This window comes from Gigantopelta aegis, chromosome 2 (assembly GCF_016097555.1).
Source record: "Gigantopelta aegis isolate Gae_Host chromosome 2, Gae_host_genome, whole genome shotgun sequence".
Classification (NCBI taxonomy): Eukaryota; Metazoa; Mollusca; class Gastropoda; order Neomphalida; family Peltospiridae; genus Gigantopelta; species Gigantopelta aegis.
The window spans coordinates 39,275,349-39,292,343 of NC_054700.1; the positions used below are offsets into that span (position 1 = coordinate 39,275,349).

The window sequence follows — 16,995 nt, forward strand, 5'->3', positions numbered from 1 at the left end:
GTCTGGGTCGGATATCCTGCGCAAACCTGGTATTGCTGCGGCTGTGGAGGTGACAGTAGTCAATCGTTCCCGAAGGTGGCGTACCCGGATGTAGCGGTCCTGCCCGGGGGTAGTGACCCGTGGTCGACCGGATCTAGCGAGGTCACGTGTTGATCCACTAACGGTCCCACAGTCTGGAGATGGTGCTTGGGGGACACATGGAAGCCCTGGCAAATAGTCGGCCGATGGCATTGTTTTGCGGTTCACTGAGACGTGGCATGTGGATTGTCAACTGTCGGCCAGATACAGAGGCCAGGCAAGCGAACACCCTGCACTTTTATACTGTCGGTGTTCATGTTGCACTTGCAGACAACGCACGTGCAGTGGTGACATGGTTTGCACGTGGCTGCGTTTTTGCGAATATTCACATTTTGGAACTTTATTGTACAGTAGCTGCGTTTTATCGAATGTAACCGTGGGAATGTGTTTGGGACATGCAATGACCTTATATTCACAAAGCATGAACCGGTAGGAAACATAAAATCGGAGTTATAACCCATTTGTACCCTTTTGCGTTTCTTTTTTTGAAGAGTATATTTATGAAAATTCGAACATATATTCTGCCATGCTAAAGTTGTGAAGTAACGATTTTAGGCAAATCACTTTTTATGCTTATTATCCACCTGGCACTGACTTGACTAAAACATTGAATAGCTTTGTTTTCCAAGGTTAGTGTTTGAGGCATCTAGCTGTATTATTATGAGGCTTATTTTAAAATATCACAATTAATTTTCACATACTGCCAGTTGCCGTAGCAGGTAGGAATTGCATCATGGCTAAAACACAGAGAACAAAAACAAATGGTCGACAAGAAAGTATAAAAACCTTTTTCTGCACGAGCACCTCCCTCTCTCTGTCTCTCTTCTTCCACTCTTCACCCAGCGCCTTCAGACACATCATCTCCTTCTCCTTCAGCTGAAACAAACACAACACTTTTCTACATTCCTCTTTCCATATAGTTTTTAACAGTTTCATCTATATGACAAAACATTATAATTCTAATATTCTTCACTCCTCACCCAGCGCCTTCAAATATATTATCTCTTTCTGCTTCAGCTGAAACAAACACAACAGTTTCCTACATTTCGCTTTCAATATAGTTTTCAATAGTTTCATCTATATGACAAAGACATTATAATTCTATTCTTCCACTTCTCACTCTATGCCTTCAATCAAATCATCTCCTTCGAAACACAGTACGGTTCTTCAGTCTAGCATATCTTGTAGATGATAACCGACTACGAACTACACTACTGTATTATGACATCCGACCACACACCTGATTCTCAAACACTTGCTCCTGTTTTTCTTTCCACATCTCCAGCTCGAGAGCGGTTTGATACTCGGCGGTCTTGCGGGGATCCGTGGGCCCGTCGTCAGCCTGGGCGGGTCTCGACTGCATGCCTGGGGGCATCTGGTGAACAGACCAGAGAAACAATGAAAAGTACCATCAGGTAAAACCAGGGTTTCTTATAAAACCTTTAGAGTTCAGACTCAAATCTTTAATGACATCACATGCATACATGTACTGTTAAGAGTCTTGAGTCTAGACTCTAAAAGTTTTATAAGCACCAAGCCAGAAACGTTTAGAAACTTGGTGGTGTCGTGGTTAAGCCACTGGACATAAGGCTGGTAGGTACAGGGTTCACAGCCCGGCACCGGCTCTCACCCAGAGTGAGTTTTAACGACTCATTGGGTAAGTTAAGACCACTACACCCTCTTTTAACTCACTAACCGCTAACCCACTGTCCAGGACAGACAGCCCAGATAGCTGAGGTATGTGCCCAGGATAGCATGCTTGAACCTTAACTGGATATAAGCACGAAAATACGTTGAAATGAATTAATAAATGAATGAAAAGAATTCAGAGGGTGTGAACGAAACACCTTTTTGCAATTATTATTCTCTTCTGTTTGCCCAAACAAACCTGGAGGAAAACTGCAGAAAAAGAACTAAAACAACTACACATAAGATGGGGCCAGACTAAAAAGCAGGCTGCAGACAGGATAAAATGGAGGACCCGTGTGTCTGCCCTGTGGGCCAGTGGGCTTGAAGAGGAATAAGTAAGTAAGTAATGTTAGACAGGCAAGACAAATCAAACTGTAGCTGCTGTACCTGTGTGTGTGCTGTTTGTACAGGCTGGTTATTCATGATGGGCTGGGCAGGCATCGGTCCCCAGTCTTCTAAACTCAACACAACACTCAGTTCAGCTACCCGTTGCTGCTTCCTGCTCACACAAACAGTGAAACATTGAGTAACAAGTGAAACACCCACAACAATTAAAACATCACCCAAGAACAAAAAGATTTAATGAAACATTACCCAGTAGCAAAATAGTTTAATAAAGCATCAAACATTATCCAGTAACAAAAGACTTTAATAAAACATCACTCAGGGTCAGGGGTGCACAAATGTAAAAGTAGCTGAAGTTTGGTTGTCCAACATCATCTCTTGGTTGCCCACATATTTCATAAAAGTTTATGAATATAATTTTGAACTGTCATTAAAATGAAACTGAAATTTAAATTAAAATGTTTTGATTATTATCATTACTTATCAGTTTAGTTTTATTCCTTTTTTAACATTATTTATCTACAGCTCATCTTCGCTTGAGCTGTCAGTCATAATATTTTGATGAACTGGATGGTTGTTGGTGTAGTTTGTGGCCTTTCACATGTCTTGTGCCCTTTGCCGATAGCCTCTAAAATTATGTAATACTCGTTTCAATGGCTCCATCATCCATTCCCAAAGTTGTGACATACTTTAGCCAACATTATTCAGCACAGATTTTTAACGACTACTTAACCTGTGTGTAGGAGATCGAATACATTAAACATGAGTAATATTACAAAATATTGTTTTTAAAAGGATCCATAATTCTTAACAAACAACCCCCACCATTCAATAACGCGTACAATTCCAATGAAGCAAAATGCCACAGGAATTGCTTAATTGTTGAACAGCTCCTTAGAGTGAGAAAGCGCAGGCATACTCTGTAAAACAGTGTACATGTGACGATCACGAGTAGCAGGCCTGATCCGCATTTTCAGTGATATCAAACATTTTGTCTCATGTCAAATCAACCCTACTTAGTACTACTAGTTTGTCCCTATCTGGATTATTTCGCCACCAAATATATATTTTATACTGACGATATTACTAAACCATTTAACAAAAATACAATTTAATTAATGAAAATTCACACACTGTAAGCACAAGTCGTCAGTATTGGGATGCGTCAACAAGGTTTTTAGGGTGAATAGGAAATATTTTGTAGCGAGAATTGGTAGGAACCAGCTAATTTGGGGACAAAATATCTGGCAGATGGCTTTTTCAAACTCTTCCTGCCAAAATCATGCATGGTGGACGCTGACTGGATGGCAGCATTAGGGTGAATATTTATATCGCCTGTCGGTCAAAGTGTCAATGCCGATATGTTTGAATTGCCCATAACTGTCAAGTGTCGTGAAGCTTTGTTTTTCATTTTATTTGTTTTATGATTTTCTTGATGGTCCGTCAGGCAACTGTTTGATAAAGAATGGTTGCCCACAACATATTTTGGTTGTCCCGGGTGCCCGGACAACCGATTTGTGCACCCCTGACCCAGTAGCAAAACACCAGGCAATAATAATAATAATAATAATAATAATAAAGAGACTAATAAAACATTGTTCAATAGCCCATCTAATAATAAAAATAAACAAATAATTATTTCTGAATGAAAAGAGAGACCAAAACAGGCCCTTCAACAATTATGTAACGAAAGGGAAAGACAAATCATGTGATGCACTAAAAATGTTATGGGGAGGATATGAGTAATGTTTGTAAAATCCCATCATGGTGACAATGAAACGAGTGGAATTGTTTAAGTAATTTTAGAGAAGGAAGTGGTCTTAGCCGTATAAAATATTATAAGTGGATAGGTTATATAAAAATGACCACCTTTTGCTTTACATAATTGTTTGAATTGTTTCAGACCTGTATTTTCAGTATTATTACATACTGACGTAAGATTAAATTGTACTGTAAGAGAATGGTAACAATTACCCGTCAGGTGCAGTTACCACCAGACGATCACTGTATTCCTGTCTCCAACCACTAAAACCACTGTCGCTCTACAAACACAAATTTACTAAAATTATATTCAGCCTATTAATTTACATTTTTATGCATTAGAACATCCAATATACATTTTTTTACAAATAAAATAAATGCCAAATATGTATTTATTTTCTAATATAATAATTGAATTGATCATATAATATCTTAAATTTTCAGTTTAATCCAAGTATGTGATATGTGATATTTTTCAGATCACATACTTTAAGAATTTGATAACTTTGCAAATTATATGTAAATTAATTGAGGTCACAGCACTTGGTTTATTGAACTTTAAGCAAACGTACTAGGGTGACACTCCATAATTGACGTATGCATTCATAGTCATCAAATAAAAACATTTCAATAGCAAATTTATACTGAAATCTGTCCAGCGTTCAGAACACAAAAAATGTTATGCATTATAGTTTATTTTAATGTATGGACATCCAAAATGACACCATTTGAGTTTGACATCATTTCCGTTCAAAAAGACACTGTGCCAAATATTTTCACGTCATTTGAATATCTAGTAATGGCGGACTGGAATTAAAGTTGTGTTTACAAAAACATGTATTAAGCTTGATAAAAAGATTATTACCCTCGTGTGTTTCGGTATCGTCAATATCATATATTAGGAATAAAAATAATCAGGGCTGAAAATTAACATGATAACCATGGTCGCCAGAAGGGCCAGTCGATGAAACATCTTACTGGCCCTTCTCAAATTCAACTAGCTCTCCAATTATCACATTGAAGTTTAACTGCACAGCCAAAATCAAAACTATAATCATTTTCACCGGGAACACTTTTTCATTCTATGAAATTTACTACAAGTTATTTATTTCTGAGCAGACTGTTTTCTAAATTGCACACAAATATTTACAAACATTTTTGAAGGAGAATGGAACGGACTATAGAATGTTGTTTGTTGAAAAAGAATCCAGTGTAAATACAAATGTTTCTTTACAAATTACCATTAAATTATACAGATTAAATCTCATTTTTAATAAAGGTGTAGAAAAGACAATATAACCTATGCAGTTTGATGATAATCAGTAAAGAATTTTTGACGATACCGAAAAACACTCTGGTAATAACCTCTATTTATCCTATAACTTACCCAAAATATCCATGTCATAAACCCATTTGATATTTATAGGATATTAAACGAGCTTCCATTTTGTATCACGTTTATGTCCCAAGTGAAATAATGTCCAGTTGTCATGAGCTTTAGCCATATGGGTAATAATTACCGTTATTAACCCAGTTAATATTTGTTGCTCTTAACACACAAAAGATACCCACCATGACTCTCGACTTGTCGGACGAGATGACGTTGCCAAGCGGCAGTCTGGCCACGCCCACCAGGAAGTCCTGCGAGAGTTGATGGTCGTGATTCCACACCTCGACAATGAGCGGAACTCTGAAACAGTTTAATTACAACACTACAACTCTCAATATCAGGATAGAAAACTATGCGTGGGACAGACGGATGGACAGACAGAGATAAAACCTATAGTAGAACATCTCCCTGCCACGCCACTTCTGAAACAATGGGTTGGTTTACGGAAACCAAATCATTAAAAAATAATATCAACAAATGTGTGCAAAGTTAAGTACCTGGAGCCAATTTCACTAAACATCGTCAGTTGCGTTTTGCACGTAAATGTAAATCTACGACTGAAGAGCATTTCACAAAGAAGTGTAAACGTAAGTTACAAGTAAAGTTAGATGTAAATCTAAGAGTGCCCTCGACCACAACTAATTGCTACATCCACTTTGATAATTCATAAAATGTAACACTTTTGGTTTTTGTAAAGTGTTTAACAAATTTGAAATGTGTCATTTGATCCACTCAGGGCGGGATTTAGCTCAGTTGGTTGAGTGCTCGCTTGAGGTGCCAGTGTCACAGGATCGAACCACCACGGTGGATACATTCAACTGATTTGTTTTTCTTCTGGTTCCATCTAGTGCATCACAGCTGGTCAAAGGCTGTGGTATGTGCTTTCCTGTCTGTGGGAAAGCGGATATAAAAAATCCCTTGCTGCATGAGGAAAAAAATATAGCGGGTTTCCTCTTAACAAGTACTCGTTAAACAAGAACAACTTTTTTTTTAATCCACTCAATTTAAAAAAAAAAAAAATCAAATAGGCTAATAGCGTTCAATTAAGACGAGTCTGCATATTTTCTGATATATGCAAATGTATGCAGCAACAAAGCAGACGATATTGTTTTCCCCCAGTACCTATTTCCTGTACCAGCTCCCATTAAACGCAGGGCTGTACCATGGTCTGGACATTGGTGTGTGGTAAACTGTCCTGAAAACATGTCTCTTCTCATCTTTATTACAAATATATGTGGATCCTTTTCGGACCTCGGCTCATTTGCCTTGCACAAACTCAACTTACTCCTTTTACAATTTTGTGACACCCCTCTCCCCTTTACAAATGTCTAGATCTGCCCCTGCTATCAAATGTATTATTTTAAAACTTATATTTGACGGACTGTACAATGTTTTACTTTCATCTTTTTCAAATTCAACTTAAATATTTTCTCTACAAATTAGAAATAAAATATATATCCATACACAAATGACTGCCTGCTCAACTGACTATTATTTTGATAGGGGTGAAAGTTGTCTAGACAAAAGAAAACAAAAACAACCTAAATACCTAAAAACCAAAATACACCTAAACAGTGTCGTTGCGTGGGCGGGGCCACTGAGGCGGTTGCCCTGGGCGCAGGGACTAGGGGAGTTAGCTGGTTAGCTAACTGGTTAGGGTGCACAATACTTGCCTTGCCCCGGGTGCTGGTAACCTACGCTACGCCACTGCACCCAAACATCATTTTGCATTTTGCCTACACAAATAATAAACGTTCATGACGTGGGGAAATTTTAGTTGCGGATCCAAGGGGTCGACATGACATTTCTTAAGCAGACCCTTTTTTGCAGTATATCTACTACTTTGTTAGAAAACATGAATTGAAATCACCATTAAATTTTTATTTTTTTGTTTTGTTTAAAAGTGCATATCGACTTGTCCAAATCAGGCCAGTAGAAATCTGGGGAAAGAGTATGTCCCCCCCACCACTTGTGAGCCTTTTTTTATTACATTAATGTTTACCATTGTAACCAAAATCTGATATAAAGTTTGTACCCGATTCATCAGTGCAAAGCAAAGCAAATATAGGGAATTGACCCATAATATTGTTCTTAACTACATAATATGTTAACATTGTCACCTATAGGATTTTATTTGGTACAGTACAACCATGTGTTGGTATACCGGAAACGGTGGTTTCCAAACTTTATCAAGTTTATTCGTTCTTTCTTTTAAAAGTTATACGTTTGTTTTGTTTAACGACAGTACTAGAGCACATTGATTTATTAATAATCGGCTTTAGATGTCAAATTTCTGCTAAATGAGCTGCAGAAGAAAACAGATGTAGATTTATGAACAAAGTAGTAGTATTTCTACGGCTGGCTTCGTGAAATGGAGTAAACATATGCGTAAACGTAGATGTACGACAGGTGTAAGTTTTACACGTAAACGTAAATTTACGATATTTAGTGAAATAGGCCCCTGAAAACTATATGTGAGACAGACAGACAGACAGTGATGAAACCTATAGCCGGACTACTAAGACATCTCCCTGCCACACCACTTCTAAAACATTGGGTCGGCTTACGGAAACCAAATAGGTTTTAAAAATAATATCAACAAATTTTATGCAAATTTAAGTACCTGAAAACTATATGTGGGACAGATGGATGGACAGGCAGACAGACAGAGATGAAACCTATAGCCAGACTACTAAGATCTCCCTGCCACACCACTTCTAAAACAATGGGTCGGTTTACGGAAACCAAATCATTAAAAAATAATATCAACAAATGTGTGCAAAGTTAAGTACCTGAAAAAAGTGTCCTGGAGTTGCTGCAATGTACAGGCGAAGTCAAAGGCACAGAACGATCGAGGGAGAAGAACCTCTGAACCCTTCCTGATTTCAAGTGGAGGATGAGTCAGGATCGGGGCAGCACTTCCGAAAAACTGATATGTGTATCTGAAGAAGAAAACAGCCACTGAAAACTGATGAAATAGAAGAAAAAAAACATCACCACCAATTACACTTTGATCAATCGTTTTCTACTCAATACGGTGATAGCATGAAACTTTCAAGGGATAATTCTGTCCTGTATATTTACAGGCCCATAGGAACCAGTGGTGGGGGTGGGGTGGGCCTGTGACCTCACCCCAGGATGAAAAAATATATACACTCTATGTAAGTAAAGATAAAAATCTGACTTGTCCCTCCCCTCCCAATGAAGTCTGCGTCCCATTCTAGAGACTGTGCCTCTCACTCCAAATATCATTCCTAAGTGCCCGATAAGGATCACTGGTCGGTGCAAGTGGTTTACACTTACCCATTGAGCCTTGCGGAGCACTCACTCAGGGTTTGGAGTCGGTATCTGGATTAAAAATCCCATGCCTTGACTGGGATCCGAACCCAGTACCTACCAGCCTGTAGACTGATGGCCTAACGCCACTGAGGCCAGTATATTTACCTAAGAAAGACATTGTGCTATTTCCCTGAGAAAGACATGTTATTTACCTGAGAAAGATGTTGTGCTATTTACCTGAGAAAAACATGTTATTTACCTGAGAAAGATGTTGTGCTATTTACCTGAGAAAGATGTTGTGCTATTTACCTGTGAAAGACGTGCTATTTACCCAAGTCATTTCGCTAATTTTACCTGAGAAAGATGTTGTGCTATTTACCTGAGAAAGATGTTGTGCTATTTACCTGTGAAAGACGTGTTATTTACCCGAGTCATTTCGCTAATTTTACCTGAGAAAGATGTTGTGCTATTTACCTGAGAAAGATGTTGTGCTATTTACCTGTGAAAGACGTTGTGCTATTTACCTGAGAAAGACGTGTTATTTACCTGAGAAAGATGTTGTGCTATTTACCTGTGAAAGACGTTGTGCTATTTCCCTGAGAAAGACATGTTATTTACCTGAGAAAGATGTTGTGCTATTTACCTGTGAAAGACGTTGTGCTATTTCCCTGAGAAAGACATGTTATTTACCTGTGAAAGATGTTGTGCTATTTACCTGTGAAAGACGTTGTGCTATTTCCCTGAGAAAGACATGTTATTTACCTCAGAAAGATGTTGTGCTATTTACCTGAGAAAGACATGTTATTTACCTGAGAAAGACGTTGTGCTATTTACCTGAGAAAGATGTTGCGCTATTTACCTGTGAAAGACGTTGTGTTATTTACCTGAGAGTCATTTCACTAATTTTACCTGAGAAAGACATTGTGCTATTTACCCGAGTCATTTCGCTAATTTTACCTGAGAAAGATGTTGTGCTATTTACCTGAGAAAGATGTTGTGCTATTTACCTGTGAAAGACGTGCTATTTACCTGAGAAAGACGTTGTGCTATTTACCTGAGAAAGTCATTACGCTAATTTTACCTGAGAAAGACGTTGTGTGTGGTGGTTGACACCAGGTCTCGGATGCTGCGCAGGTCGATGGAGAAGGTGAAGTGGTGAGACTGGGGCGGGATCGCCATGTGGTGCAGCGTCGTACTCTCGGATGTGGCTGTAGATGAAGAAAAAGAATGAATGAATCAATCAATGTTTAACGACACACCAGCAATGAAGGAAAAGAAAGGAATGTTTGTTTCACGACAACTCAGCACATTTTAAGCTACGGTTTTATGTATGTAACATGTGGCAATTTTAACATTCGGTCGAGAGAAAGATAAGAAACCTGCTGCTACTTCATGGCTACTTCCACCAACAAAGCAGAAAGGGTTCTTTTAAATTTTCTTTTCCACTGGCAGGACACTACATACCACAGCCCTTGATGTACCATTCATGAAGCACTGGTTGGAACAGGAAAAATCCTGAGTCCACCTAGAACCCACCGCTCCTCGGGCAGGTTTTCTACACGAAGATGAAGAGCCAAATCATCAGCTCTTGAAATTCTGATCATCTTGTGATGGCAATTTTGTACTAATACCCAGTAGTGATAAAAATGCTGTTGCCAAACAAATCTGCAACACCATTTTGCAGCAGTACTGCTGATTGTGATCGCAAATTGCTAGGACTGAATCATCAAATACCAGAGTTAATATTATTAGTAAGACAAACAGAACATATTTACACCAATAACTTTTCAAATATGATCAAATTTTAAATAATTACAAAATAATTACTTTCTTCGTTGGATGATTGGTGATGGTGATCATCTGTGCTAACAGAAGAAACAGGTCTGATCAATTCAGACTGGGGTTTATCTGAAAAGAGATATTGCATATTACAACAGGAAAGGAAAGGAAAGGATTATTTTTTGGGACGATGTACCTCAGCATATTTTAAATTTTTACTATTTTGGTGTATATTTCTCACTTGGTCTAAACAGTACAAAAACACCCACTACTCCCACCAAACGGCAGTAAGGGATCATTTGTACAGACTTTCCAATCGGCAGGACAGTATATATCATAGCATTTGAGGTGCCAGTCATGGGGCACTGGTTGGGCAAGGCTCAAACATAAGAATTTGTTACCCATGCCAATTTTAAAATGCACATCAACAGCAATTCTGAAAAGCCTACGGTAATTTTAAAGCAATTGCGTTTGTAACAAAAAAATAACAACTTAAAAATGTAAAAATTAGTCTCTCAACTGATGGCAATACTTTTTATCTAGTGACAGAAAAATGCCATTGGTAAAGCCTTTGACTGACCTATAGCAATTCTTATCAAAGCTACAGCAATCGGCATCAGTGCCGTCAATAAATTTGAGCCCTGTTGGAAAAGAAAACCCCAAAAGGGTCAACCAACACAGAGCTCACCCTGCCCACTGCCAAATTAGCTAATTGCTAATTTTTATACAAAGTGGCTGCAACATTGAGTATTTGGCCAGAGCTTCTAGATTATGTTGGGCTAGTAAATAACTAATATTTCCATTCCCGACAGCTAGTGTAAAAAAAAAAAAGAGTCAAATGTTGCAGTTGTCTATTTTATAAATATGAATAGCCTGCCCCCACCCCCAACGATAGTGTTTTTAAGCTCTATCTCCCTCTTTAGGTGACATATCTGATTATTACTATTATTTAGTAAAATTGTATTAACTAAAGTAAAGTAGGGCTAGTAAAAATTTTATTGTGGCTAGTAGATTTTATAAAAATTCTAGAAGCCCTGATTTGGCTAATAAAATTTCTTTAAATCGGCTACTTTTGAATAATTTTCAAGCAAATACCTCATGGATCCTAGGATTCATCACACCTTTGAGACTAGCAATCCACCAGCAAGCTACATCATGTCTCATACAGAAACAATTAAATTAAAGGAAGGAAATGTTTTATTTAAAGAAAGAAATGTTTTATTTAACGACGCACTCAACACATTTTATTTTATGGTTATATGGCATCAGACATATGGTTAAGGACCATATCATGGGCTACTCTTTTCAATTAGCAGCAAGGGATCTTTTATATGCACCATCCCACAGACAGGATAGTACATACCACAGCCTTTGTTACACCAGTCATGGAGCACTGGCTGGAACGAGAGATAGCCCGATGAGGCCACTGACGGGGATCGATCCTAAATCAACCGCGCATCAAGAGAGCTCTTTACCACTGGGCTACGTCCTGCCCCAATTAAATTAAATGTTTCACCTACCCTAAACTTTTTCGGTGCACTGTGATGAACACCCTGACCACTGCCAACTTAGCCAATTGCTAATTTTCATAGAAAGTAGCTACAACATTTGATATTTAAATTCATCACTTTTAAGTTATTTTCAAGAAAATACTCAACATATCTGAAAATTGGCCAAATCAAATTCTTCACACTATGAGCTCTGATCAGGTATATTTTTCGTGTGTGCACTAGTCATTGACATCAATCCACCGACAGACTCACCATGTCCATGTGCTACCTCTGTGTCTCGGACTTCCAGGCTGTTACCTTCCTCAAAGTCATCAGTGTAATTATTGTCCTTGTTATCTTCCACATTTCCGGATAGCACCACCTTCTCCTCTTCCTCCACTCTTGTCTTGTGGGCTACCTTCTCCCTTAATTCAAGTTTTCCTTTGTGACTTTTCTTCTCCCTTTCTTCGGGTTTTGCTTTATGGGACGCCATATGCCCTTCTGCCCTCTGTGGTCTCTCTCCAGGCTTCGATATTTCCTGCTTGATTGGCGATTTTAAAACTGGAGATGAACCAATGGTGTTTAGCTTTTCTGTTGATCCCTTCACGGGTGTTTTCATGACCTTTGAGAAGAAGAAAATAATTATAATACAGATTAATGTTTGTTTTGTTTAACGACACCACTAGAGCACATTGATCAATTAATCATCGGCTATTGGATGTCAAACATTTGGTAATTTTGACATAAAGTCTCAAGGAGGAAACCCGCTATATTTTTCAATTAGTAGCAAGGGATATTTTATATGCACCATCCCACAGAGAGGATAGCACATACCACAGCCTTTGATATACTAATCATGGTGCATTGGCTGAAACAAGAAATAACCCAATGGGTCCACAGACGGAGATCAATTTTAGACCAAATGCAAATCAGGTGAACACTTTACCGCTGGGCTATGTAATTCAATTAATTATTTTTAAAATGCCACAAACTTGCACATAATTATCTAGACAAATGTTTAATGTATTGTGAACGTTTTAGGCACATTTCAAGAGTCTATTTACAGATTTAATTTTATCATAAAAAATATATATCAAATTATTCATGTTTCTTTTGTTATTTAGCATAGTTCTTTTCAAGATGCCTAATATTGGAGAAACATTCATGCATTTTAAAAGGACAATACAATATTTGACTTGTTACATTTATGTTTTGTTCTATCAAAATCATAGTCATATAATCTGTGAAAGTGTGTTACAAGTTACTATTATGCTGCTGAATATTTAGCTCTGCATGTTATTATTGTCAAAAACTGTTAACAATAAACATCCGACAATGGGAAAATACACACCTGATCTTCCTTTCTTAAAACAATGGACACCCCAACAGTCGGCATCAGGTCTGGCGACATAGAAGGCAGCTCTTTCTTCGTAAGGTTTGGTGGGACCAGCTGAAAAACAATATCCAGAACTGTTAGTCATTGTTCACATTCATGGCACATTCAGTTTCCTATATTAACAAGCATTCTGAGAGAACTGCTAAAGCAATACATTTCCCCTATCAGGAAGGAAGGAAATGTTTTATTTAACGACACACTCAACACATTTCATTTTACGGTTATATGGTGCCAGACATATGGTTAAGGACCACTCAGATATTGAGAGAGGAAACCCACTGTCGCCACTTCATAGGCTACTCTTTTTGATTAGCAGCAAGGGATCTTTTATATGCACGATCCCATACAGAATAGCACATACCACGGCCTTTGATGTACCAGTCATGATGCACTGGCTGGAGCGAGAAATAGCGCAATGGGCCCACTGACAGGGATCAATCCCAAACCGACTGTGCATCAAGCGAGCACTGTACCACTGGGCTACACCTCGCACCTGTTCCCTATCAGATGAGAAAAAGGTTTTGCATATTCTAAGTTCAAGGGCCATAACTCTGTCAAAAATATAGGCCAATTTCTATGAAAAATCAAATTGTCTATAACTACATGATAAACCTATACACAAAATTTCAGCTCAACATCATCAGGCAGTGAAAAAACTAAATTCAACAAAATTCTTATGTTGAACAGACAGACAGAGCCAAAACCTATAGTCCTCTCAGCTTAACACTCGTAGGAGAGTAAAATTTGCGATACAAGAAGAAGAATAAAAAAAAGGGTTTCTTTAATAACAAATCAGTACACTGTCTATACTGTTAACAGCAAATCATGGTCTGCAGTCAGCGAAAGTGAGTTATGATAGCATCGGCATGAAATATGACTGGTTCTTGACGTTAAGACTGTTCAGTGTGGTTGAATTGAAACTGATGCTGTCAAATAAGCTACTCATTTCAGTTAGAACCAAACAAGACAGCACATACCACAGCATTTAATGTACTAATGAGTGAGGCAAGAAAAAGTCATATGAGTTTATTGATGAAAATTATCTCTTAACTGGTCAAACATCAAACAGTTTCTGAAACGCTCAATAGTAAATGGTCACATGTAGGTATTCATGTAAATTAAAGTGCCATCTTTAGAACCTAACCTCTTAAAAACATCAAATATTCCATTGTAGTACGTAACACATCACATGTAAAGATTTCTGTGTTCATCCATATAGTTTATAAACCGGTACACATAGACATGGCTTGACCAAACAAAAATTATTAAACCAGTACCTCAAAAGCCCCATCAATAGTAACTGGTTGCACGTCGATCTCTATGCATAGTAAAGTGCTATCTTAATTAATATATCCACATATATGACTTAACTGAAAATATACAACCACCCACCCCCTAAAAAAGCCCTATTAACACCCCCAGTACCTCAAAAGCTCCATCAATGGTAACTGGTCGCATGTAGATCTCCGTGCTGCCTTTCTTAATAAGAGATCCCAGTGAAATGTTGGCACTGCCCAGAGACTGGTCTCCACAGCAGAGGTGGATCTGTAGTAACAGAAAGAAAGAAGTGTTTTATTTAAAGACGCACTCAACACATTTTATTTACGGTTATATGGTGTCAGACATATGGTTAAGGACCACACAGATTTTTTTTTAGAGGAAACCTGCTGTCGCCACATAGGCTACTCTTTTATGACAGGCAGCAAGAGATCTTTTATTTGCGCTTCCCACAGGCAGGATAGTACAAACCATGGCCTTTGTTGAACCAGTTATGGATCACTGGTCGGTGTAAGTGGTTTACACCTACCCATTGAGCCTTGCGGAGCACTCACTCAGGGTTTGGAGTCGGTATCTGGATTAAAAATTCCATGCCTCGACTGGGATCCGAACCCAGAACCTACCAGCCTGTAGACCGATGGCCTGCCACGATGCCACCGAGGCTGGTCTGTAGTAACAGAGACAAATAAACCAAGTATTAACTAATCAGTACGTGCAAGACGAATTCCTTTACTAGCACAGTACAATCATTCATATTAATTAATAATAATTTAATAACCTTTTTTTTCTTCACTAACATAGCTCAAAATGATAAAATCTACTATGGCTAACATACTATCATGATGCTGCAACCCTTAGTCTACAATCTTTAGAATGAATGAATTAATGCTAAACACCATTCCAACATGACTCGATTTCCCCTGAAGTTTCCCTGATATATATTCATTGTTTCTGTAGAAGCATAAATTTTACATTATCTGCTTGAAAAATCTATCAGTGATCATTCAAGTTGATTAGCACACTATTAAAACAAGATCATAGTATATGTCTGGATACTTGGCAGTGTAAATGAAAATGCTGTTATAAATAAAACTTTAACAAGAAAAATCTATAACTTACAAGTATTAAGCTTGGAAATGCACAATGCATGAGACAAGAAACAATTCTGATACCTTTTTTTAATATTAATAGTGGACTGTCAAAATGAGACATGTACAATGTTTTGGACCATTCTTTAACCTAAAAATATCAGAAATAACTACTGAACACTCTCCTCAATTGTGACATTAAACCCACAGCAAAAACTGAAAGTTAACAGCAGGTGTGGGGTACAGAATGTCACAAAGAGACAAGCATGTGTTGTGGTCTGAGAAACAAGGACTGAGATGTGAAGGTGGATAGCAAAATATGTTAAAAGATAGGACTACCAGCTTGGGAAGAAATGAGATTATATTCAAAGAAGATAAAAAAGGACAGGAGGCAGTTGGATAAAAGATAATAATAAAAACTATATTCCAATCTGTTGAAAGTAACTTAGAACAATTTATAAAGCAGCGCTCTATGTTACAGCTAGCTAACCAATGACTTCTCATGTAGGAACTTGTTTGACTGAAAAAAATCAATTAAAATCCACAATATATTGACAAAATGATAATTTATTCATGATTTTAATGATGTGATATAGTGGACAGATGTTTTGCTGCCTAATGAACAACACTTAAATATTACTAGACTCTTTCAATACCATTTAGGTGGGACATGCACATATTAGATAAAATTCATAGAGACAATATATCCTATAAAAGAAAAGTTGATACTGAAATGAAATATTTAGGGCTTATCCCGTACACTGCCATATTAACTAATTGCTATTTTTTATACAAAATGGTTACAACATTTAATATTTGTACAATAAAATGTTCCTTAAATTAACATTTTAATAATTTTCAATGAAGTACTCTATGTATCTGAAAACTGGCTAAACACAAATTTATTCCACTGTGAGCCCTGAAAGAACCTGTAAAAAAAACTTTACCTGAAGACCCGGCTGATTGGATAAAAACAGTCGCAGAGCATCAACACTGCTTCTCACTCGCACCGACGCCCTTTCTGCGGGGAAATTGGCTTTAATGAGGTCACTGAAGTTTTCGTTGGTGACGTCGTTTCCAAGCAGTGAGTAATAGAAGAAATAGCCATGGGCTCCAGCAGGTAATGTTGTGGTGCTTGGAATCAACTGTAAATACAAGCCATTGATGATATTCAGTGAATCAAAGGACTGATGTTTAACATAAACCTTTGATTAAACCTATGTCAATGGGGAATAACAAACAATAAATTCAACAAATGAAATGAAATTTATTGAACATTATGCCCTGTGTTCTATACTTTAAACTACATACCGCAAACATAATAAAGTATTGTATAATATACATATTTTAAGTATGGACTAACAAATATAATGAAAGCAGCAAAGTAAAGAACTGACGGTGGCGTTGTACCTACCCTAGTGT

The 16,995-nt window shown here is 37.7% G+C and overlaps 1 protein-coding gene across 1 annotated transcript in view; it reads right to left on the bottom strand.

The window, feature by feature from the left end:
- LOC121378203 (centrosomal protein of 120 kDa-like) overlaps window positions 1-16,995 on the bottom strand; it is a 34,250-nt gene that overhangs the window by 12,241 nt on the left and 5,014 nt on the right. Inside the window, exons 5-16 of the mRNA XM_041506285.1 lie at window positions 16,521-16,718; window positions 14,633-14,752; window positions 13,163-13,261; window positions 12,085-12,433; window positions 10,370-10,450; window positions 9,624-9,750; window positions 8,056-8,205; window positions 5,446-5,563; window positions 4,087-4,154; window positions 2,155-2,266; window positions 1,319-1,453; window positions 865-954 (exon numbers count right to left, since the gene is read on the bottom strand). Of these exons, the coding sequence (XP_041362219.1) occupies window positions 865-954; window positions 1,319-1,453; window positions 2,155-2,266; window positions 4,087-4,154; window positions 5,446-5,563; window positions 8,056-8,205; window positions 9,624-9,750; window positions 10,370-10,450; window positions 12,085-12,433; window positions 13,163-13,261; window positions 14,633-14,752; window positions 16,521-16,718 (1,647 nt within the window). The remainder of the gene's footprint in view (window positions 1-864; window positions 955-1,318; window positions 1,454-2,154; window positions 2,267-4,086; window positions 4,155-5,445; window positions 5,564-8,055; window positions 8,206-9,623; window positions 9,751-10,369; window positions 10,451-12,084; window positions 12,434-13,162; window positions 13,262-14,632; window positions 14,753-16,520; window positions 16,719-16,995) is intronic.